Genomic DNA, 26,291 nt, shown 5'->3' with positions numbered 1-26,291 from the left:
CTGTGAACCCTGCCTTCGCCCATCAGCTCGGCTCCTGCGCCCCGCGACCCATAAGCGGGTCGGATAAAGGAATAGAATGGAATTTAATATTATCATAAACCTCTGATTGTTTTATATCATTATGTAATATAAATTTGACGTATATTTTGCCACTAATGTTCCTCTACTCTCTTGCTAGTAAATGTTTGATGTTTGACTGTGTCACTGTTACTTAATGGAGTATTTTGTAATTGTGGTATTCTTACTTTCTCATGTAAAGGATCCAAGCTAAGTAAAGAAAAATAGAAATAGGCCAAGATAAAGTTTTGTCAGCATTCTAATGATTCCGATAGCGGTGTGGATGCAGAGATGTGTTATATATTTAGGAAGCGACAACAATACTGTGCAGAGTGGTCATATCCAGTATATGTTGGCAGCTGAAATGTGAGAAGCTCTATAAGCTTATAATAGTCTTGGTTGTATTGTGTTGGGTAGCAGCAGTGCGCTGCAGCACGTTGTGGCGCCGCTGCGCTCTGATTGGCTGACGCTGCTGCGATGCTCTCTGCATCTTGCTCCCACAGCCAGGACAGGAGGGAGGGGAGGTGGAAGCGCTGACGGGAAATCATCACAACACGGGGAGGGCAACATTACGCTTTTCACCAATTTCCTCATCAAGAAGAGATGGTTGAACTCACCATGTCTGCGGAATCAGAAGCAGCTGCTGTTACCAACTCGTGACCGAGTCCTAAGACCGCGCTGAGTGGCTGATCGGCCCCTTAGCAAGTCTCACCTGTATACTTCGTGAACACTGTGCAGGTTAACCCAAAAGCCATGAGCACACCCGTCAACGACCCTGAGAGCATCCTGAGCTACCAGGTAAAGTGCCTTTAAATATCTACTACATGGAGCGGTGCTTTGGCACAGACCAGCCTGTACCCAAGCTCCAACAACTGTAGCCCTCAGTTTGAAATTCTCCAATAGAAATTCATAATTTCTCATATATCAGGAACTACTGAATGACGGAAATGATCCCATCCGTTTTCTTTGTATTTCCCCATGCATTTCCTCGAATGCGGCATGTATTTTAAATTGATCCGCTTTTTACACATTATTCGTACAAGCGGACTCACGTCCTCCCTAGATACTAAGTTGTATTGGGTTTCTTACCCTGCAGAATGACGCTGTGTGCGGAGGATGTTGTTGATACTGATATTTTGGGACGCTAGCACGTGCAGTAATTCCGGTGAGCGTATGACATTGCGATGAACTGAGTTATTTTTGACTGTTCTTGAAGCACACATAAATGCGTTCCAGCCACGACGATTACAGCAGATTATTGATTAGATACCGATGCATTGTAAACGCCTTAAAATGTCCACTGCCCGTCCTGAAGTCGCTTGTTTGAGGGGAATAACAGGAACGGGACAGCTCGCTGGGTTTTCAGATGGCTATTTGTTTAAACGACGTGCTATTTTCTCAGTTACCCTCAAATGACCTTGACGCCATCCTCACACCGTGTGTCACACGGTGCTGATCAGCTTGTACTTTCATATAAACGCGACGTGCGTTATTAGCCAATCCTGGCTGCAGGGGGAGGGAAGCATGCAGTCAGGTGCAGGTTAGAAGGTAAACATGGCATCATCCTCAATGCCTTTGTTGAGGTGATCCATTATCACATCCCGGGTCAGGTGATGAGTTGGAGGGAAAGGAGAAAGCAGCAGATACATGGAATAGTGAGCACACCTCGCAGTTCAAGCTGACATGCAGTAATGTTTGATTTTAACATGCAGTATCCCAGTGTCATGCCATCATAGTGATTTATAATAACATCTGGTCTGAGAGCAGGAGACAGATGGAAGAGTGCCAGAGGTGAGCTGAGAAGTCTCTTATATGATTAGACATCTGTCAGACAGGGAGGGGGACTTGCCTGGGAAGCTCACTCTTCAAACATTAGGGTTATGGCAGGTAACTGTCACAACAGGACACTTGTACGTTTGTCTCTCCACTATTTCTGTGACAGTCTGGTCAGTCAGCATGGACTGGGATCTTTGCAGTCTCCCCACCTGAAGCCAGTTGAAATGTTTGCCAAAAGGCTGCTGAGGTGTCCCACGTAGTGGGAAAGGTAATCAATAATTCGCTTGAGTGAAAACAGCAATATGAAGTTATGCTTATGAGTAAATGTTATGTGTTCAAAAAGCCACGGTGCCAATGCAGAAGGGCACATATCCAGTGTTAAATTTGTTGTGTTGATTTGTAAGCAGCACTTTGTAGTCTCAATGTTGCTGAGAGTACAGGTGGCCTTTAGCTTCCGTAAGTACAGGACACCATTAAAGGTTCTTCTGAAGATTCTATTTTTAGATTAATAATTTGCTCTTTAAAATGTCAGTAATTACTGACACATCATCACAAATTCCTAAAGCTGAAGGGGATCTCTTCCAATCAGTGTTGCTTATGGTTCCGTTTGGAACGAATCACAAGCATTAATGTCCTCTTTCAGGAAAGTTTAATTAGAAGCAAAATTATGATATTATATTTTGTAGAAAAATTTATTTTGAGCTCAATATGTTTGCTGTGTTCCTTTTATCCACATAAGTGTTTATCATTGTGCACGTATGTGGTTATTACCAAAACTTTGTATGACAAATAATTTCTCTTATGTTGCTTGACCTTTTTTTTCTTATCATGTGACTCCATAAAGTAGCAGTAGATTTCATTTGAATCAGCTTAGAGTCCATTTTGGACGGTGATCCATAGTCACCAATCTGATGACTAATTATGTATTTTAATGAGCAACACTGTAGTTTTGTACAAAGAGTCCATCTAATGAAACAGGCTGACAAAGTTGCAAGTTAATCTTTTGAAGTACTCTCTACTCCACATGGTGCTTGAAACTGTTATAGCAATGCAACATCTGCCCAAAGCCACCAATTAATGGGATTTGTTTAGTTTGCTTCGAGTGAAAGATCCACAGAGGGTTAAACTCCACTCCAGAACTAAGAAAAGTATTCCACATGACTGTGTTAGGCCTCATGTGACCAGGGAATCATACACACATGCAGTTAATTAAGGATGTTTTTGATTGAGAATATGCTTTCAGAATGTATGGTCTCAATTTGATAACACATTTTGCAGAGTGTAACTCCAAAATTGGTTTTAATTATACTGTTCTGTCATTCACTCATTAAACCAACTAAGGCTGCAGTAATCTGTCTGTAGAGAAAACAATTAGAGAGCGAGCGGCTGTGGAGAGGCAGAATTGTATGTGTGGCATTAAAAAAGGTGTGTATGACTCATGCTACCCGTGGGCTGAAGCAGTCAAAACAACCGCCTCTTTCATCCTAACCCTTGCAGCTCTCTCCTCTCCTGTCTCATTTTTTCACCAGTGCCACTTCCTTTCATCCATTCATGTTGACCCCTCCTCTGAGTGAAGCACCGTCATTTGTGTCTCTACAGCAGATTAGTGATGCTGCAATGAAGGGGCAGCGGTAGCCGGCTGCTTTGGCGGCTAGCGCCAACAATGCCTCTCAAAAACGAAGCCTCGTCTGGTCTGGAAGTGACAGGCCCAGTTGTCTGAGTCAGGATCTGTGTCCCTGCTGTCAGTTCAGGGTGCTTCTGGGAAGGGAGGAGCAAAGGATCAGCATCCAAAGAGTGTGTGTGTAGGGTTCAGTAGACTGGAAAAGAAACAAGTGTTCAACAAGTGCTAGAACGAAAGAGATCATCCTAGTCAGCTGAGTCAGCATTGACAGACATTGCAAATGACTGCATGATGCACTTTTATTTATTCACTGTCATGCAGCACTCACTGCTTATGTAGTTATTACATTGATACAGAGTGAAAAATCTCCATTGATAAACTGGCTCTGATAACAATGCTATGAGCTCACACAAAAATAATTCCTGCTTCTTTCTTAGCCAAACTAGACAGTGTCTGTCATGTGTGTTGTCCGTCTGCATTTCAAACGTCTTCATCGCGGCCTTCTGAAGCTCCCACAGCTCTCTCACAGTCCTGATAGAGGGAAAGGACATTTTGGCGCTGGACATTGATCTCCTCTCAGTCCGAAGACTGGGATGCAAATCATTGCTGCTCTATTTGTTCTGGGCGATGACCAGTTCAATTGGTTTCACTGTAATGCACTTTGACATTACCTTCTGATTTTGCCAGAAGTTGTTGCCAAACACAAGCCAACTAGATTCAATGTTTAACTGCAATAACTGAAGACGAGCTTCACTGACAACACACAGCCTGGATGGGTTTCCTGGGCAGCAAAGTCTCTCAGGAAAACTATGTTTAATACAAAACAAAAATGTGTTTTGTTCATCCAGCAGTATTCTGAGAATGTATGAGGATTTATCTTCTTTATATGCTGCCGGTGATTCTTAACTTACAGTTTACATATCAAACCAATGCATGAACCTGTGTGTGTCCACAGTCAATTCAATCAATTGGAGGTTTATCAGCGTCATAAGTAGGACACTGTGTGCGACTGAAGTATCTTCTGGGAATGTAACGTCTTTCCAGGACAATCTGCCCTGCCAGAAAAATCTTGTTTTTGTTTAGTTATCAAACGTAGGCGAGTGATAACATCTCTCTATTTTTGGCCTTTCCATGCTGAGACACTAGATTGGGGTGCCTAACGTGTTCATGCATTCATAGAAGGATTAGTTTGTGTTAGATTATCATCAATAACTATGTGAACATGTGTCATTATAGACAAAGCATTCCAAGGATATAGGGTCAATGGTAGCTAAATTGAAGAAACAGGTGCCCATATAAACATTTCAATGTGTTTTGCTTGCTGTAGCCTAATCATTCCTCCTGTTCATATTAGCAATTAAAGGATTAATTCCTAAATTGCTTCCAAAGGAAGTGATGTGGAAAATCCTTGTTTTGTGCTTTAAACATTCCAAATTTATATAAAGCTTATGTGAGGCTTCAGCAGTCTGATTTAGACAAATCAAGTGTCAACGTTTCTTCTTCACATGAAATGCCCTTGTTTTCGCAGCTCAATAAGCAAACGCTGTCTGTGGAAACACAAAAAAGGAATTTGCAGTCGTTTTAGGATGAAAGGAATTTCATCCTAAAACAACGGTAAATTTGGAAGATCCTTTGGACTTGAATTGAAGCCACTTTTCTTTTCTTTTTTTACACACGAAATGAGTACTGTAAATTGTGTCCCCCATCACATACGTTGAAAGAGCATTAGACATATATATTTTAATGCCCATTAAGAACAGGAGGAATTGGTTCAGTAAGGACAAACTATTTCTATGCTCACAAGGGCAAGGGACCATTATTTTTAAGACAGACTTCAACATTTGAACCCTATCTTTAATGACATTACTGTGAAACAATCTGAAGGGGAAAACTGAATATTTTGAGCCACAAATACTTGTGCCATCTAATGTGCCATCAAACCAAAACCTAACTTGTTTTTTTCTCTTTGTAAATGCTTATGGCAGCATCCTCAAGACATTTGATTTAGCATTATAATGTGCTTCTTCATCAAGGCACTGTAATGTCCGCGTTTCCCATGGGTGGTTACCACTGCTATGGTTATAAAGGATGCAAACTCAAGGACATGCAGCCATTTTGGTACTAGTGGATGGTGCAGTGGCAGTAATCTGTGTGGAAAATTATAGTCATAAACCCTTCCGAGCACTGTGACTGATCTAAAGCTTGAGGACAAGAGTGGAGAAAAAAGGGACGGTTGCCAGGTGATAGAAACAGGCGGCAAATCCGAACTGATGTGCCCTGTCAGTGGATAATCATGCACACGTGCATGCTTTGGGGGTCACAGATGTGCTCACCCACAGAGAGAGAACAAACTAAAGTTTGAGTGCCATGTGAGGTTTTAATTAGAGCACATATTGTGACGCAAGGGAGGTATGAACGACAGGGAACCATTAACCTGTAGAAAAGCACATACTTGCATGAATGTGCCTTTAAGAAGAAGGTGAACTGTGACTACAAGCTGTGAGTCTAGTGTGTTCTCTAGAGCTTGGACTCAGGTGATGGAGCATCGTATCCACGTCATTGATATACTTTAGTGTAATCCAATGTCGGCCACAAAAGATTACTGAAAAGAAGATGTTTTTTTTCTATTATGTCGTTCTCTGAAAAATAAATCCACCCACTCCGTAGTTTATGTGTAATTGAATGAGGAGTTGATTTGTGTTTGTCTGTCTGTGTGTGCATGTGTGCACCAAATGGATCCAAACTAATTGATAATCTAATGATCTACATTGCTTTCTGGGACAAAGAGCTTTTAGAGTCTCTCTCTCTCTCATCCGTTCTCTCGTGTTGTGTGTCTGTGTCAGTTCTAATGGACCCGACTGCCTTCAGCATTACCCCAAACCCACACACTGCATATAGCCCCGATTCACCAGCCACAGCTGCACTGACTGATAACACTATCTGTGTGTGTGTGTGTGTGTGTGTGTGTGTGTGTGTGTGTGTGTGTGTGTGTGTGTGTGTGTGTGTGTGTGTGTGCGTGCGTGCGTGCGTGCGTGCGTGCGTGCGTGCGTGCGTGCGTGTGTGTGCGTGCGTGTCTTTGGCTGAATCAGGATTGAGAGAGCAGGGAACGATTTACCCAGTGGAGGTTTGCATGCACCGAATTGTTTTTGTCAAAGACCTATAATCATCAACAACAATCACCTAAATCTGCAATTCTCCTTGACTCTACGGAGCTTTATAACATGTTTTAGCTTATTGTTTAGCAACTGTTATGTTATGTTAACTGGTATGGTTCATATACTTACCGCTCTTGTTGCTTGCGGGTGTAGCAGGCAGCTGTTTTCAGCAAGAACGTTTAAAAAAAACACTGTACATTACCTGCTCTGCACCAAATGACAGGCAAGGCACGGGACGCGACTAGATGGTGAATAGTGGAGCATTTAGCAGCTAAAGAGACAGATATTTTTCTCCGGAGTTTGTGGAGAAAGTTAAGTCATATTTGTCAATGTGTTCAAACTCTGCTGCCCCCAAGTCAGTTATTGCAGGTTTAACGTGGATACAAAATCAATTTACCTACTTCTGTACAATTCTTCTTCTACCTCTGACACATTTATTTCACTGGTTTTACTCTACCTATACGAGGAAAGTCTTTAATAATGACTTGGACATTGTGGTGTTACACTTCACCCCACACCATTTTTCTATCATCATCATTGTCTTTTTTAAGCGTGAAAGAAAGGAGAAATGTTTGGTGTCAACTAACACGACACAGAAGTACTTAAACCAAGCAGAGTGAATGGGTGATCGTTATTATTGACAGACTAGTGCAGGGCTTGACCTGTGGTGTTGTTGCTCACAGCTTTCTCAAGAACCGCCCATACAAACAACTTCACACTCGACAATGTGCTTTCTGCCATGACATCGTTGCGCCACACACTCAAGTCGCAGCTATTCACAGTCAGAAACAACAGTGAAATATACTCTGGTTCACTGGTAAAAACACAAGGGGCAGACTTTACAATTAGGCAATGTAAGCAACCTGGGCCTGGGGGCCCCAACTAATATAGTCTGTAATAGCTGTAGACATATTATGATGTTTAGATATGAAACATACTGAATAATGTTACTATTCTAACTCAAAGTACAATGTACTATGTATAACTTATAAATGGCCCACAAGGCACTTCTGAAACAACTACTGCTACTTACTTTATACTTTGGAGGAGGAGGGATTAGGTAGAGCATGCGCCCCATTGCCTGGGTCCATGGCAGCGGCCTGGGTTCAATTCCGTTTGGCGATCCCATGTGTGTCATCCCCCTCTTGCTGCTGCACAAAGCACGATTCGCTTGTTCATTCAAAGTTTATTCATATTAAACGTGTCACATTTCCAAATTGGACCAAATTGCACTCCCATGGCTCCGCCGAGTGTAAAGTAGGATGAGATTGTTGAGATATGCAAAGAACCCGCTGACAAACAGCGCGACAGAGATTCCTTGCTTTACAGTGCGATGAAGAAGACTTTTCACAGAGCATGGCTTATATTTTCACTTCTAGGAGCAGCCCAGTACTCAGTACAAGTACCATTATATCTACTGTAGGTGAAAAAGCATCTCTACTAAATCAAGTGCTGGTTTAGTGCCAGAAACAGGAGATATATATATATATACAAATTGAATCTTTTTCTGTCATCACACTGCCATCCTTTGCATGATCATAATTATAAAACCACTAGTCACTTTCAGTGTTTGGCCCAAGCATGAATTCTTAATTAAGTGGCCTTATTTTTTACAAGGAGAGAATTGTCTATGGATTAAGAAGTGCTCAGTCATGGAAAGGAAAATAAATCCCATAGGACTGATGGTGGAGAAAGGAGGCAGGAAGGCAGCGCCAGGCCACTCACACCTGTGAATTAAGTGTATGTCTTGGGACCCCAAAGCTGTTTTACACTGTTGTGTGAATCAAAGTGACTATGTGCTGATATTAGAGAACTTGGTATGAATGTGTTTTGCTCTAATTTCTTGCTTTTAATCAGGTAAGACATTTATGTCTGCATGTTAAATAGTTTTCTTATCAATCTTGCATTAATATGCTTAGCTGTTCTGTAGTAGCATGGAGAGGCTAAAAAAACAGCTTACAGACTTTAGTGGGCATGTAAGTAGACTAATTTTAAAGATGCAACACACACACTCACACACACACACACACACACACACACACACACACACACACACACACACACACACACACACACACACACACACACACACACACACACACACACACACACACAGCACCATCCCCTTTTATCACATTTCCTAACTGCAGGCGGAAACCAGCATAATTCAAAAGTTGGATTTCTTTGTCAATAAACTGTGTGGTGTTTTATCAGCCAAACCCCAGCAGAACTAAGAAAAATCACTGCTCAGTCTCGCTCCATACACACACTCACAGTAATACACACATTCATACATACACAGGGTATTTTAGTGTAAATGTAGTTTCATGTACTGGAAAAACTTTAATAAAAGGACCAATCAATCTCATTAAAAGGATATATAGTTTAACATTTCTCATACGCCAAACCATAATTTGTTTTCACCTGAATAAATGAGGCTGCTCCAACAGACTAAGACATTTTCATTTCCACTCTGGTAATTTATTTTTGCCTCTGTGGCCCGAGATGGTGCGTTCACTGCTCTCTGGATAGTGGACTGACCAATTATAGTAAAAGACTGCATGACTGAGGCTGTGGGCTCAGTTTTCACTAAGACTAATTGGGCTGTCATTATTTACACATCCGTCTTTTGATATATTATGTATATAATATATTATGTATATATATGTATATATATATATATGTATATATATATACATATATACATATATATATATATATATACATAATATATATACTATGAGTTTCAGTAATATTCTTATGTAGCTACCCCTCTTCTGTGACATTTCTCGCTCCATTTTCTGTCATTATAAATATTTAATTTCCAAATTGATTCTTTTTTTTATCATGTTTTGAAGAGTAGGTGTCAGTTTTTCCACATGGCAGATATTTCAATCTTCTGTAACAAATTCTGCCTTTGCCGCCCTCACACACTGTTGGAAACACATCCAGTTCGTACAGATCATGTGTTCAGAGTGGGCGGAAGCATCTATTATGCAGAAAAAGGCATTTATATACCAGTGTGCCTGTGTGTGTCTCCATCAACCATTTGCATTTATTTATAGATTTTTGCCATTGATTTTAACAATTGAAGCCAGCTTTTACATACTATGCTCACATACTTTATGTCCACATGTATGTTGCATCCGGTATCCAGATATATGTAGATCATCCCGCCATCCTGTGTCAAAGGTTAGGCCAGAAAACAAAGGGTTGAAAACGTTGGTGCAGTGGTACACACTCACCATCTTTAACCGCATGTGGGAGGTTACACAGATTATAAATGAAAGATTTACTGTTTACTCTTGCTTGCACTAGAGGGATTAAGAGAGAACCTGAAAACACAGACGCTGCAGCAGCACAGACCTCCAGAGCCACAGCAGAGGCTCCCCCAGCACTCTGCCCTTATTATGATAGGACCAATGCATGACCATGGATAACACTTGCCACTGCACTGCAAACTCCATTGTTTCTAAGAAACGCCTCATGGCTGGGGAATTAAAACCCAACAAGGTCCTGCAGCAGTCGCCCCACAGCAGCAACCCCGATGTGGATGTGGCTCTCTGCTAATTTGATTTGATTAAATTCCTCCTCAATATTAGACCTTGCATTTTCCAACTGACTCATGCTGTGTTTAACTCTGGTGTGTGCATGTGTGTGTGTGTGTGTGTGTGTGTGTGTGTGTGTGTGTGTGTGTGTGTGTGTGTGTGTGTGTGTGTGTGTGTCGTCCGCCTGTCCTTCTCTGGGTGTCTGTGCCAGACGATCTGAGAATAGACTGTCTGGAATTTGATGCGCATTGTTGAAAAGCTGTTCGCCAGTGTGTCCAATTAGTGGCTCTGTTACTGTGTGAGTTTGTCTTGAACAGGACACTTTTGTGTATAATGACCTTTTCACAGACTGATCTTGAAGGGCTGAAGATTTTCTACAAAGTTGAACTTTTACATAAGAACACTATGTCTGCTAGAGACAAAGGCTATTGTAGAGAAACGTGTAATCGGCACTGCATATCACGAAAAAGAACAGTGACATTAAACCTACATGTGTCTTTGTGTGTATCCATCAGAGGCCAGATGAGGAGGTGGTGGTAGACCAGGGAGGGCCCAGCTCACTGAACATCCACTATGAGAAGGAGGAACTGGAAGGTGAGTAACATGTGCAGTGGAAAACACTGTCAAACACTTTACCGTCCTATAGTGTGGAACATTTATGTGATATTTCAAATGGTTTTGATGGGAGAAGCTTTTGCATTTGCTAATCTGATGCCTGCCTCTGAAGAACGCTTACGGTCTTGACGGGGGGCGGGCACTGGCGGTTTGTATTAAATTAATCAAACATTAAAACAGTGGTCGTTGCAGACAGACCTGGGGGAGATCTGCTCTCTACTGAGTGCACTTTTCCAGTTTGTAATATCACTGCATCCATCGGATTAGTAAAGAGTAAAGAGTGTAGTACCAGAGTGCAGTACATGTATTCCATGTAGTGGAGCAGAAGTATGGCATCTTAAACAACATATACATATTTAAGAAAAGTACCTATATTTAACGGTACCGGCTTAAGGACAGTTTGCTCCGTAGTTAACTACCTCACACCACATCACTGGTGACCTGGCCTCACTCAGCCAACAGCAGTTCTCCTAAGACCACTTACTGTTGGTCATGCATATTTCATCAGAATGTATGACGAGCAAGATGTTCAACATGATTAAGTAATTTCTGTTGTTCTTCTTGTTGGGCTGGGTATGTGTAGATAGTTTACAGTGTGAGGCGTCTTGAGAACATGGGGGTGTTACTTTGTCTCTTTGTCTGGTGGAGATGAATAGAGTTGAACATTAATAATCATCCATCTATCCAGAAGAAGCTTGGGGGATTAAATGGCATCAGTAAGTGGAGACAGGTGTGTGGGTTTTAATTGTTTGTTTATTTCAATTGATTATTCTTTACTTTTAGAAGTCTTTGGTATTTAAATAAAATGGCATTATTGTCAGCGTCATGTGCATCCTGCATGTTGTACTCAGCACTGAAAGCCATGATGATAATCACAGATGGCAGCGGTTGAGACGAGTGTGGGACATGAAGCAGAGTGTTGTTCCCTGATTTTCCCTGTGGAGCTTTGGGCAAACACCTCACACTCAGTTTAATGACTTTCACTTCCAGTCACTTTAACCATCTGAGAGACCAATGCGACTTAGTCAACTCTGTTTTCCATCATTAGCAGTTGTTCCGTCTGGAATACAGGAAGATGCCAGTTGTATCCTCAGCCAATTAGGATTTTATTTTATATTGCCTTTATCAGAAAGCCTGAAATGAACTGACTTATGTTTGCATGTATGGAAATTACACAAACACCACAACCCAACGACAGGAGAGTCATGTAGGTTAGGTTTAAACAACGAGTTCTACGGTATGTATCCGTTTTAAACAAACGTTTTTGAAGGTTAATGGGACAAATAGCAGTGAACTGCCAAATTAACAGAAGGTAAGTATAGCGATAAAAGAGAACAGGCAAACAGCAGACAACAGACAATATTTAAAGGTAACAAAATGTGATGATAACAACAGTTTTACTAGGTTCGGTTCCTTGGAAATTGCCAAGAAGTAGAATCAGAAGAATGCGTTCAAAAACAACATTTGGTAAAAGTGCAGCCCAAAATAGAAGAGCTGATCTGATTAAATAATTAAATATGAAAAAAAACACCCATAATATTCTCAAAGTCAAAGTGAAAACATTTTTAAAAAAATGACATGCTTTACTGCATCATCAGATAACTTGCCAAGACATTCATTGTGAGATTTCTTTAAGCAGATTTACATATACACAGTTATTATATTATATTATATATTTATGAAACTAAGTATCTGTATAAAACTATGGCTCAGTGAGAGAAGTGAAACCTCTTCTCACCTCTCTTTCAGGCCACAGGGCTCTGTTTGTGGGGGTTCGGATGCCCAGGCAGAGCCATCGGCACCACAAGCCTCACGGCTCTCGGCACCGCAAGAGAGACAGAAGGGCGGGAAGCATCGCAACGCAGCAAAGCGAGGAAAGTGAGACGGCCACTGCCAGTCATGGTAACTCACAAACAACCTCTTCTTAGGCAACTCTGTTGTTCACAGTGTCTTTTGCTTTTCAAATCCAATATGTCTTTTGGTGCATGTAGTGATTTCTCAGTCAAAGAGAGAGAGAAGGACAATTACAAACATATTGTCATGGCTCAGTGTAGAACATGTACGCATACTTGCACATCCACCAGAGAGGAGGTGGTTGTGAAATAAAGCGTATCAATACTGCGGGCACTTCACACACTTGCACACACACACACACACACACACACACACACACACACACACACACACACACACACACACACATACAGCACCTCAGGCTAAAATTGACAAGCCCACTAATTAGCTACCAAAGAGCAGGGACTAGTCAGCATGTTGCATTTGTGTGTGTGTGTGTGTGTGTGTGTGTGTGTGTGTGTGTGTGTGTGTGTATGTGTGTGTGTGTGTGTGTGTGTGTGTGTGTGTGTGTGTGTGTGCATGTGCTGAGGTGTGTGTGTGTGTGTGTGTGTGTGTGTGTGTGTGTGTGTGTGTGTGTGTGTGTGTGTGTGTGTGGACCCAGCAGTCTTTAAAAAAACGTTTTATGACAAAGTAAGCAGTGTTGTGTGTGTTTGTGAAAGTCTTTAAAGAACCGCTGTTCACCTCTTGTTCCTCCTCACATCATCTTGCTTCATCAGACACGCCGTCCCAGCGGGTCCAGTTCATTCTGGGCACAGAGGAGGATGCTGAACATGTGACCCACGAACTGTTCACTGAGCTGGATGAGATCTGTGTGAAGGATGGCAAGGATGCTGAGTGGAAGGAAACAGCCAGGTCAGTATTTCCCCCGGGGGTTTTTGGCAACAATATTTGGCAATAACGCTCCTGACAGCTAGCAGCTCCACAGCTGTGTTGATGAAGAGACATGTGTAAAAGCAGTAGTTAAATTCAAACTTAGTGGATAATTTGTTGGTATTTTTGCTCAAAGTGAAAATAATTAAAGAGAGAAGCAAAACACTTGCCAAAGTCAGTTTCACATGCTAATATCAAACCTTTCCCTCATATTGTGTGAAAAAGAGTCTTTCCTGAGAGGGAATAGAGAAACCACTATGTAACAGGATGTGTGTTTGTGATTGGAAAACATATTGTTTCCAATGCTCCTCCTTTCTGTCTGCATTTATCTGGGACTGTATTGATAAAACCTCTGAGAATTGCACTTAAAATGCCAGTAAGACAGAGGAAACAGTTCTGAAGACACATTCATCAAGGAACTCCCTCCTACAGTGAAGTGTAGGAGTACACGTTATTGATCATGCTTGAGAAGCCAATCAGTGACAAGAATCTGTGCTACTATTTTTTTCAAAGTAAATGTTATTTTTGTGAAATCTCTAATATCATCGCTAGCAATTAACATGTGAGAAAACAAATCTAAAATATTTATAATAAAAAAATAGTAATTCATAAACAAGGAATAATATAATAATATTGAATAATATATGTATATGTATATCTGCTTGGGCAGATACACGAAAGCAGCCAGGCAGGTGGCCCGTCCAATCATTATATTCAGTCCATTCTCGCGACAGCTACAGATACCAGATTATTTTTTCTCAGAGCATTTTATTCAATGATTGCTGTCTGGATATAATGAGAGTTTTAGCAAAAATATTTCCAATTTTTTTTTTAAGAAGATTGCCAACCCTACCTTTAAGAAACCTCTTGAACTCTCTTATATTTAACACATTTTTAAGTTGTAAGAAATTTGATGAATCAAGTTTGAACACATTTACTCCTACTTGCACATTTCTCGCCTGTCTTTACCTCGCAGGTGGCTGAAGTTCGAGGAAGACGTGGAGGATGGAGGGGAGAGGTGGAGCAAGCCCTATGTCGCAACTCTGTCCCTCCACAGCTTATTTGAGCTGCGCAGTTGCATCATCAATGGCAGCGTGTTGCTCGACATGCACGCTGACAGCATCGAAGAGATTGCAGGTGACAAGTTTTACTAACTGACATAATATCTCAGTACCGAGGCGCTATCTATTCTGAGAGAAAAAGGCAAGCTCTGTCTGAACAAGAAGGACATTCAGTTCAGTTCAGACATCAGTTTGTATCGTTGGTGGAAGTGACTGGCTACGATTCTTCAAATGGATATATTATTTCAAAATGTTTTTTTCCTGTCTTTCTTTTTCCTGCTCTAAAGTCACTTCTTCCTCCAGTCCTTAACCAAATGCTCCATTCATTGATATAAAACAGGCTCCATATCTTAGCTGAGATGCCCGCTGGTCTTCTACAAATCGATTGTGTAGGCCTGGAGGGAGCTTCATTATCGTGCTGAATGCAGAAACTAAATGTGCAAACAGACACACACAGACTCAACTATCAATCATAAAACAGCCTAAATTGCTGTCTTGCGATGTAGACATAAACAAGCACAACGTTGTGTCATTCCATACTTACAGTTCACTGTAAAAGCTCAGTTCGTGCCATTAGGCTGAATGGTTTCTCTTTTGTTGTGCTTTCCTGAAATATTGCAGCTGAACTCTTGTTGAACCTGATTTGCATTGAAATCTACAATTACATAACGCTGCTGCCTACACAGTTCAAGCTCATTTGCATGCAAGTAGGCAATTTACGACACACCTGTAATTTGCATGTAGAAACACAATTGGATAAGGATTGTGTATGCGAATAACCCCCTCCCACACACAAAACTAAACAAATGCAAAAATAACAAGTGCAAATGGTTTAGCACTCGAAACTAAAAGCTTCTGCAATTAAAGACGCGCTTGTACAGTATGTGTACACACACATACAAAGATCACATGGTTCAAGGCTCCTCATCAGTCAGTCTTCCTCATGGTCATGTTATGATTGACACTGGTTTACCTTGTTGCCTGCAGTCATTCCTCTTCTCCAGCTCTCCAGCTCTCCAGCGCTCTTCTCACTTCCCTCTCTTGTCCATGCAACTCCTGCCAGCAGCACCTGGCATCAACAAGAGTAGCCAAGATGGGAGACGAGATTACGACAAAAAAAGTTATTTATTTCTTTACTTGTTTGATTTTGGAAGTGTGGCAAAAACTGAGACCAAGAGAATGTAATAGTACATGATTGAAGTAGCATACAATATGTATACCAGGTATTTATGAATTAAAGTCATTATCGTTTGAGTAACTGATGGTCACCAGTCCAGTGATACAGGCAGAGCTGTTGATGTCTTAAATTAGAGTGAAAGTGATCCATCCAGCGTGTGTGGAAGCTATGTTAGATGTACCATTTGTGGGTTTGGATTTCATTTCAGGCGGTTCTCATGTCACTGTCCTTGCTGATTATACTGGCGCTGAGCGTCACACATTATCGGTGGTCTTAAAGCGTGCTCAGAATTAATGCTGGCACTGCAGTGTGTGTGTCAACACTCTGATTGACTGGAGGACGGAAGGAAAGAAGGAAGGAAAGCTCCAGTGCTGACTCAGCAAGGGAAATAGAGAAGACTGGGAAGGGCAGAGAGTAGAAGGGGTGAGAGAGATAAAGAGATGGTGATTATTCTCTGCAGTCCTACATGACCTGATATGTTGGCCACATATTGATTGACCCCCTCCAACATGCATTTATCAACACTGGATCTTTACATATTGATAATTACATTTTAACGACAGAAATTAAAGGGAAAAACAAAAAGAAAAAAAAGCTTAAGTAGGTTATTAAATGGTTTTATTTTATTGATCATAATAATAATAAATAGCAAAAATTGAACCCAGGGATTTGTTTAATGGGCAACTTGACTAAATCCAACGTAGCCATACAAATAGCCATACAATTAGCCAGACAACAAGCCTCACAGAAATATTGCTGGCCATTGCAAAAGCATTATATTGCTTTACAATGGAATCTCATAATTGGAATGTGGCTCTCTGTAATTACTATTTGTATACCTTTAGAGAAAATATCTTATTGGTTGAAAAATAAGATATGAAAATCATTTTTGGCATTTTATTGGAAATCCCCCATCGCACCAAATTGATCGTGTCTCTTTTTAATCTTGTTTTGGGGATGTGCGGAGATACTTTATACTTGGTACGAGATGCTGCTCTGTGTCTCTAAATGCCTAGTGTAGTTATATAATTGTATTGTCATTGTGGTTTATTTGATTTATTGTTGCATTTTGTCTTGTTGATTTTGTACTGTTATTCATCATTCATAGGCAAAGTCTGTTACCATTTTAATTGAAAAAGTCTTGAGTTTTCTTTCACTAAAGTGAGCATGTGTGTGTGTGTGTGTGTGTGTGTGTGTGTGTGTGTGTGTGTGTGTGTGTGTGTGTGTGTGTGTGTGTGTGTGTGTGTGTGTGCGTGTGTTTCTTTGTGTGTGTTGCAGACATGGTGCTGGACCACCAGGAGGCATCCCATGAGCTGGACGACAGTGTGAGATCGAAGGTGCGTGAGGCTCTGCTGAAGAGACACCACCACCAGAACGAGAAGAAGAAGAACCTGATGCCCATCGTGCGCTCCATCGCTGAGGGAACCCGCAAACAGTCAGAGACACATCTGATGGGTGGGTGACATACATTTAGTGATCACAGACCATTTCTTGGTATGACTCGTATGTAGAAATCCACTGTCATGGATTTAAACTATAATTACTTTTGTACCTCTGGCTTCAGAAACATAAAATCTTAGAAATATGAGTTGACTAATTACTTTATTCAGAGGCAGGTCTGCTTATATAATAATGACATGCAATTTTTTTATCAGAATGATGGATGGAGAAAAACTAATAGGGATTAAAAGTAGACATGGGGAGACTAAAATAAACAAGACTAAGTAACAGACAGACACATACAAAAGCATGATTTCAGTGACATGTAATGCTTTCAGGGACTGACTGACAAAGCCGGTTAATGAATTAATGGGCGATATATTGGCGGCTAAGCATTACCCTTTTTTCACTTTGCACTTGGCAGACCAATCGATATTTGTACTAACTCAGATTTTCTCTCTCTCTCTTTCAAACACACATACACACTCGTATGCACATACACACACCCTTACTGTCTAGCAGGGTCAGTCACATCTCATCAGCCTCCGGCAGCTTCAGAACCCGCCAAGAATGGTGGACAGGACGGCCCTCAAGTGGAACTCAGCAAAGTAAATAAGCAGGCGGTCATCAATGTGCTGCAGTTCGTTCAGTGCACACAGTTTACGTTTTTTGGTAGATGTTGTGAAGACCACAATATAACATGAATATGGTAAAGGGTAGATTAACACTTAAGCAGTGTAAGATCCTTTTTGCTTGTTTATTAGCTCTATACATGTATTATAGCACCCTGCTATCTATAGTCAATCTTTGGTGCACTGTGCTGCCAATAACTAGGTCACATAGTGCCCTCTAGGAAACAATAGGAGAACTACATTTGTTCAAAGTGCATCCCACAGCAGCAGCCCATCACTGCAAGACTGTTGACCACAAAGAGCAAAGATAAAAGTTTCCATTTAAAATCCTGAGCACTGAAATGCTAGCTACGTTCAATGGCATTAGGCTGCACCTATGGTGGGACAGCTGTATGTACGTACATATTTGCATTGTTAGTTCTGATGTTACAGGATGCAAGAATCTTAAAGCACCATTGGTATTAAGTCTTTTTTGTATTCTTAACTGATGTTAACTTCTGACTCGGTTTACCAGGTGGACATGCACTTTATGAAGAAGATCCCAGAGGGGGCAGAGGCCTCCAATGTATTGGTGGGAGAACTGGACTTCCTGGAGAGGCCCATTGTGGCCTTTGTCCGCCTCTCCCCTGCTGTGCTGCTCACCGGACTCACTGAGGTCCCCATACCTACCAGGTAGACGACCACAATGGTTAAGTCTTAAAATCAAATGTCGATTCAGTAATCCGGTAATGCTTGATATACTCTATATCAGGCCTGGCCAACCCGCGGCTCCCGAGCCGCATGCGGCTCTTTGCCTGGTTTCATGTGGCTCTTGCGTTCATATTTTAATCTTTTTATTGATTTTGCAAATACTTTAGACCACTGGTGTCGAACTCAAGGCGTGACGGCTTGAAAGCCATGAAATCGCGGACCCGTTTTCAGTCATTCGCGGACCCGTTTTCAGTCTTTCGCGGACACGTTTTCAATCCTGTGCTTTTATTTTGAAGGGATTTTTTCATGCGGCAGAGTGCAATTTATTCAATTTCAGTCATATTGATGTCATGTGTTGTAACTCTGTTGTTGTTCATTCTGGTCACATGACATATATTGCTTCTGTCCATCCGGGGAGAGGGATCCTCCTCTGTTGCTCTCCTGAAGGGTTCTTCCTGTTTTCCCTGTGAAATGGTTTTTACTATCTTTATTTGGGGAGTTTTTCCTGATCTGATGTGAGGTCCCGGGACAGGATGTTATTTGTACAGATAACATTTTAATTTGTGATTTTGGGCTATATAAAATAAACTGAATTGAATATTCACACACTCCTCAATGCTGCGTTCACAACACACTTTACTTGCGTGAGTTTACACATCGGACTATTTGTGATAGTTTGCTTCATTCCCAACCTTTTTTTTTGTTATGTTCAAAAAGGCTGAAGTTATAACATTATTATGTGTGTTGTATTACCTTGTATCCTTAAGAAGCACTTTTGGGTTTTTAATTGAGTGTGAAAGGGAATATTTCTGTGTTTGGCATACTGTGATACTATCTCAGGTTCAAACGGTGCCATATTTTTATTAAATCAAATTGAGAAGTTGAAAATGTTCCTCGCTTTGGTCGCGGCTTGTCATTCAGGGTGATGGTGGGTCCTGCAGCCAGATCAGTTAAACCACTGCCCCAGACCACATGCATGTTCTTAGAGTTATGTCCTTCTCAAGTGTGACAAAAAAGCTTTGAACAAAGTTAATATAGTAACGTGTGTTTAATCTTTGTCTTTGTTATTTTCATCTGTTTTAAGTTTGATCTTTGATAGTGTAATATGTTGGTTTCTTAACCCTAAATTAAATGGATTTATGTCGTAGTAACAGAGACATTTTAATTTTTGGCTCACGGGGGGGGATGATGTGGCTCTTTGCAGTAACACAGTAAAAAATGTGGCTCTTAGTCTCTGACTGGTTGGCCACCCCTGCTCTATATCATCTGCTGACAAATATCAGGTTCCTCTTCATTCTCCTGGGCCAAGATGGAAAGGCTCAGCAATACCACGAAATTGGACGCTCTATGGCGACCATCATGACAGATGAGGTAAGCTCTGCCAAGTAAAATCTAACTTCAGAAACTTTCACAGAACAAATCCAATCCCAACATCTGTATTACAATAGCAGGCAGTTAAGTTTCCCCTGCCCTCACTTTTGTCTGGACCAGATCTTCCATGATGTAGCCTACAAGGCAAAGGACAGAAGTGACCTGCTGGCTGGGATAGATGAGTTTCTAGACCAGGTGACGGTCCTACCACCAGGAGAGTGGGACCCCTCCATCCGCATTGAGCCCCCAAAGAGTGTCCCCTCTCAGGTACACAGCTATGATGACATAGATATTTACTCTTTAGGTCAACTTAAATACAACTATAAGTAGGTATACATGTTGAGCTATTTTATAAATTGTCTGTTCCTGCACTGGTATTTGGTTCCTGCAGGAGAAGAGAAAGACGGCAGGAGTCCCTAATGGCACAGCCTGCCAGATAGAGGAAGAACTACATGCTGAGCACCACGGACTAGAGCTCCAGAGAACCGGAAGGTGAGCTGTCATCTGCAGGTTGAAAACACAGGCGTGTTGCTTCAGTAATGGTTTGTATAATTCAAGGTTAATATATTAGCCAAATTCAGGTTTAAAAAAGAAATATGCTATATCCCCTCAACTGGTAAATTTTAGGATAAACAGCTGGTGGAGAACATGGATTTAGCGCCCGTTTTGTTTTCTGGAGGGATATTTGGAAGCCTGGGGTGAATTAGCACTGTCCATCATGTTTGTCCGTTGCTGGGGCCAACAAATCTAAACTTTGATTTGAGAAGAACTGACGTGGTATAAGAAAGTGACAACCCAAGTGTGATCTTTCTCAAAGATCCCTGAAAATCTTGTTTTTGAACCTGGGTGCTGTGATGTAGAAGTGTACTCTAGGATACTTGGGTGTGTGAGCTTGATATTATATCGCCACCTACCTATTTCTTCACCAGCTTGTGCTCTAAAGTTCTGCACCTCTCTTCTTTTGTTGTGTGCTGTGAGCAGGTTGTTTGGTGGTCTGATTCTGGACATCAAGAGGAAAGCTCCGTTCTATCTGAGTGACTTCAAGGACGGTCTTAGCCTCCAGTGTGTGGCCTCCTTCCTCTTCCTCTACTGTGCCTGCATGTCTCCTGTCATCACCTTTGGAGGACTGCTGGGGGAGGCCACAGAGGGACAGATCGTAAGGGCACAAACACACTCAGACACAGTAGTGATGGGAAGATTATGAATATGTTTTCTGTTACTTAATAAGAGACATATTTCCACCATGTGTTATAGAGTGCCATAGAGTCCTTACTTGGTGCGTCGATGACTGGAGTAGCCTACTCTGTGTTTGCTGGTCAGCCTCTCACCATTCTGGGCAGCACAGGTCCAGTACTGGTTTTTGAGAAAATCCTCTTCAAGTTTTGCAAGTATGTATTCCAAAAACCTGTCTGTGACATTTTTGTTATCACCACTGCAGTCGTAGGTGAACTGATTATGTATCTTGTCACCCTCTCTTCTCTTCTCTTTTCACATCAGGGACTACGGCCTGTCCTATCTGTCTCTGAGGACTTGCATCGGCCTGTGGACAGCCACGCTGTGTTTAATACTGGTTGCCACTGACGCAAGCTCTCTAGTGTGCTACATCACTCGGTTCACAGAGGAGGCTTTCGCCGCCCTGATCTGCCTCATCTTCATTTACGAGGCCTTGGAGAAGCTAATCCACCTGGGAGAAGCCTACCCCTTCAATGTACACAGCGATCTAGACAAACTCACACTTGCATAGTGAGTAACAACAGTTTCACACTGCTGACTCATCGGCCAGATTTTTCATTTTTCATTGATTGTTGTTTTTCTCTGAGAATATACAGCTATCGTTCTCTCTCAAGCATTTGTTCACGTTGTGGCTTCCCCTATGTTCCCTCCACGTTTCTCCTCTCCTCTCTAAACCTTCAGATCAAATCCTTCATGTCTGGCATAATGTTAGTGATAAAAGTCTGCAAACCCAGTTTTCTTTTCTGTGTTGGGCTCTAGCTGTAGGTGTGCCGAACCTGATAATCCCAGTAATAAAACCTTACAACTGTGGAGTGGGAGTAACATCACAGCAGCTGAAGTATCCTGGAGCAACCTTACTGTCAAGGTAACGTAACTATGTGGACACACACACACACACACACACACACACACACACACTTTGACACCTAATCTCGGTGTAACTTCCACATGATAGCACATACTGCTTTAGTGCCAACGTGTTTACTTTTGTTAGCATTCAACTAACCCACTCACCTTCCCGTGGGCAGCTTTAAGGACCTTTACAAACACTGACAACTAATTGATTAACCTTTCGCTGCTGTGTGTATAACTGATCACACCAAAGGTGTGTCTTGTTTCTTTTGTATTGTTTTGTTTCCGCTTTGTAGACTTCTTACTGTCCGTCAGATAATTTAGATAAAACATCCTTTTGATCTATTTTTACTAGAATCAACTCAGGCAATCTAGTTCTAATATAACCGATCTGTGAATTTCTACAGGAGTGTATCAGTCTGCAGGGCCACTTTGTTGGGACAGCATGTGGCCCCCATGGCCCCTACACCCCAGATGTTCTCTTCTGGTCCACCATCTTGTTTTTCTCCACTTTCTTCATGTCTGCGTTCCTCAAAGAATTGAAGACAAGTCGTTATTTCCCCACCAAGGTAATGGACGTATAAGACTGCTCGCTAAGCAAAGGTGTCACCGGACATTCACAAACCTGACACGCCACATTAGTAACCACCAATCTCTTGGTGTTGTCATCTCTCGTGCCCAGGTGCGATCCATGATCAGTGACTTTGCAGTGTTCCTCACCATTGCCGTCATGGTTCTGCTTGATTATATGATTGGAGTGCCCTCCCAGAAGTTGAAGGTGCCCAGTAAATTCCAGGTAGAGAGGAAGAAATGATTATAGTGTGGACTTTACAATGAACGCCACATGGTTATGTTTGAATCACGGCCTCACTCCTCTCTATTGTGATCTTCCAGCCAACCAGAGACGACCGAGGTTGGTTGATCAATCCAATAGGAACCAACCCATGGTGGACAGTCCTGGCTGCAACTATTCCTGCTCTTCTGTGCACCATCCTCATCTTCATGGACCAACAGATAACTGCCGTCATCATCAACCGCAAAGAGCATAAACTGCTGGTAAGACAAAATACATCTGCCCTGCACTGTTGCTTCCAACTGAAGTTGATGAGCGGCAGACTGTAGCTCAGTTATACGTGCACCTAGCTAACCCTCTCTCTGGCTTGCAGAAGGGCTGTGGGTACCACCTGGACCTGCTCATCGTCGGGGTGATGCTGGCAGTGTGCTCTATCATGGGCTTGCCGTGGTTTGTAGCTGCCACGGTACTGTCCATCTCTCACGTCAACAGCCTGAAGCTGGAGTCAGAGAGCTCGGCTCCAGGAGAGCAGCCTCGCTTCCTGGGCATCAGGGAACAGAGGTTCACTGGCTTGGTCATCTTCCTGCTCATGGGCTGCTCTGTATTCATGACTGGAGCTCTGCAGGTAGTCAGACAAGCTATGTAATGATGCTGCCCCCCTCTGGCTGAGATTTATTTTATAATGTTCGTCTTTCAAGCTCATTGATGTTTTTTGTTTTTTTTCCAGTTCATTCCTATGCCAGTGCTGTATGGTGTTTTCCTTTACATGGGAGTCTCCTCATTAAAAGGCATACAGGTAATGTGAAATGTGACACAGGAACAATATCCTTTATGGTAAAGTAAATAAATGTACAATAAGGCCATTGGAATACAATTAGAACATTTCTCTCCTTAGTTGTAGAGTCAATGAGAGTGTCTATTTTTTACAGTCCGGAATTTGTGAATAATTTGCCAGATGCAATGAACAGATATGTGTTCAACTTTTACTATCTTCATACTTATTGCTTCAGCTTGAAGTCCAATTATGTAAGGACTGATAGTTAATTGTCAGACTAATCCAACTAAATTTGTCATTCATAAACTTTTCCCTCTCTGTCACTAACTGCGGTCACTTCTCAGTTCTTTGACCGTCTAAAGTTGTTTGGCATGCCGGCAAAGCACCAGCCAGATTTCATCTACCTGCGTCACGTCCCCTTGAGGAAAGTGCACCTGTTCACTCTGACCCAGCTCACCTGTCTGATGCTGCTCTGGGTCATTAAGCACTCACCTGCCGCTATCATCTTCCCAATGATGGTGAGCCTCTCTCTCTCTCTCTCTCTCTCTCTCTCTCTCTCTCTCTCTCTCTCTCTCTCTCTCTCTCTCTCTCTCTCTCTCTCTCTCTCTCTCTCTCTCTCTCTCTCTCTCTCTCTCTCTCTCTCTCTCTCTCTCTCTCTCTCTCCAAATGTCTTCCATTTAAAACACTTTTTTCCCTGTGTGACTGAAGGTGCTGGCGCTGGTTTTTGTTCGCAAACTGATGGACTTGTGTTTCTCCATGCGAGAGCTAAGTTACCTGGATGACGTAATGCCTGAATGGAAGAAAAAAAACCTTGATGATGCCACCAAATCAATAGAAGAGGTAGTCTGAATGGAATCTTGTCATACACAGATGAAAATAATAAAACATGCATATGTTGACTGCACGTTTGTGGCATCGATGTGTCTTGTAGGAATCACAGACTATGCTCACTACAAAGACGGAAGACACAACCGCTGTTCAGATTCCCATGGAGAGCAGCAAGCACATTCCGACCCCCAAAGCGCATGACCCCAGGTGAGCGCACACACACATGAACCCCCACACACCCTCAAATGGACAGGATGGACATCACATGATGTCATCAAATGAGTGGTAAGATTATGAGAGAAATGCTTTACCTTCCTGTCTATCTATATGCATGCTTGTCTTGTTTGGTATTGTGTGGTGATCTGCTTCCAAGTGCACAGTGTAAATACTAATCCAATGAGACCTTTCCCTAATCCCCAACTCCTTGCTCTTCTTTCTGCTTTCCTTTTCCACTCACTGCTCCTCAGGTGTGACCCCTCTGATATTAATATATCTGATGAAATGTCTAAAACCACCGTGTGGAAATCCCTCAACTCCAATCAGAAGGACATTTGTCCTGTAGCTGCTAAAAAGGCAAGGCCATACCCTCTTTTTCCTCACCCCGTTATCTCTAAATATCCCTGCCGCACATTGATGCCACTCACTTCTTTTGTGCTTGGCTGTTGTTGCAAGGAGTGGGAATTGCAAATCGAAAGGTGGCCACACTGTGCTCTGAGCTGTGTTAATTTTGGGTTTGTGTGATTTTCTCTGCAGGATTGAAGGGATTGCGTTCATCGACGAGTAAAAGATGTCCACATTCCTGACACACTACTTCTGGACCACAGGACACTGCGATTTGGCTGCTGTGACCGTCAGCCACTTCAGTGCTTAGAGAAAAAGGTCTTGATGATTTCAACCAGCTAACTGCAACACATAATACTGTCCACGAGCATTCAGACAAACAGAACGTAATACACGCACATAGTTGGACAAGCACATGCACTTTTATCTTTGAGAGGACTAGAAATATTTTAAAAGCATATTTCTCGAAAATATAAACTAAACTAATTCCAACTCTGATCCCTTAACTATAAACTAGCACCAACCTCAGCAACATGAATCTTATTTTGACCATTTAACCAGTTAAGAAAACCCTGGTCTCAACCATCATCTTCTACTTGAAGCGTTCTACTAAACCAGTCAGGGATGAAAGCCCTTAGTGATAATAAGCTCTGGCCTGTCCACTGCCTTTGGCTTGACATCTTGATTGTGATGTTGAAGGATGATATAAAGGATGAAACTTTAGGGCATTTTCCCGTGAGTATCAAATAGCTCAGTTTTAATTAATTTGTGTCTGATAATGTGATCTAGAGACACATCCTTTTCTATCCACAGTGATAGTAAATAATGGAAGACACTGTGACAGCTGCTGGCAGCCATGGCGATTTTACTAATTTACGGGAACATTTGCTGTCCACAATTTAAATTAAAGAGTGGAGACTAACAACTGCATTAGTTTAAATGTATCTATAAAGCACCCTATCATATTGTTTAAAATCGGTCATAATTGATTTATTTGGGGCTGTAAAGATATTGATATGTTATTGATATTGTTAACTTAGCAAATAGTTGCTTATTTACACATCCAGCAGATATGTTTTTTCTTCTGATAAATGTTGTGAATATTCACTATATTCAGTAGACAAAAACAGCTGCCTGTTGCAGTTCAAAAACAACCATATGAGAGCCGTAACAGTGAACCAAAACACTAAAGTTATGGGCCATAAATTCAAAACGGATCACTGTTAATTAAAAAAAGTAATAATAATAATACAAAAATAGTAGCTGACATTTGGTCCTCAAAAAGATAGAACAACAGACGCACACATAACAAAAACAAACACTTCTTGAGTTCCCCCTTTTCCCTCTTTCATCAGAAACAACACCCAGGTTTCAAAGGCCAC

The 26,291-nt window shown here is 41.7% G+C and overlaps 1 protein-coding gene across 1 annotated transcript; it reads left to right on the top strand.

Moving 5' to 3' along the window:
• Window positions 1–810: 810 nt before the first annotated feature.
• On the top strand, window positions 811–24,559 carry slc4a8 (solute carrier family 4 member 8; the record flags this gene model as incomplete). Its single annotated transcript, XM_079218367.1, has 23 exons — window positions 811–855; window positions 10,673–10,751; window positions 12,522–12,674; window positions 13,343–13,478; window positions 14,473–14,633; window positions 17,013–17,189; window positions 17,694–17,782; window positions 18,321–18,478; window positions 19,780–19,867; window positions 19,988–20,134; window positions 20,259–20,359; window positions 20,849–21,023; window positions 21,122–21,255; window positions 21,365–21,610; window positions 21,860–21,965; window positions 22,360–22,521; window positions 22,635–22,748; window positions 22,847–23,008; window positions 23,119–23,370; window positions 23,473–23,541; window positions 23,865–24,038; window positions 24,229–24,360; window positions 24,452–24,559. 23 exons carry the CDS (start codon window positions 811–813, stop codon window positions 24,557–24,559), a joined length of 3,168 nt encoding a protein of 1,055 aa, XP_079074493.1.
• Window positions 24,560–26,291: the final 1,732 nt, after the last annotated feature.

The sequence above is a fragment of the Taurulus bubalis genome, assembly GCF_910589615.1.
Source record: "Taurulus bubalis genome assembly, chromosome: 5".
NCBI lineage: Eukaryota > Metazoa > Chordata > Actinopteri > Perciformes > Cottidae > Taurulus > Taurulus bubalis.
This window is presented reverse-complemented; position numbering and strand designations above follow the sequence as displayed.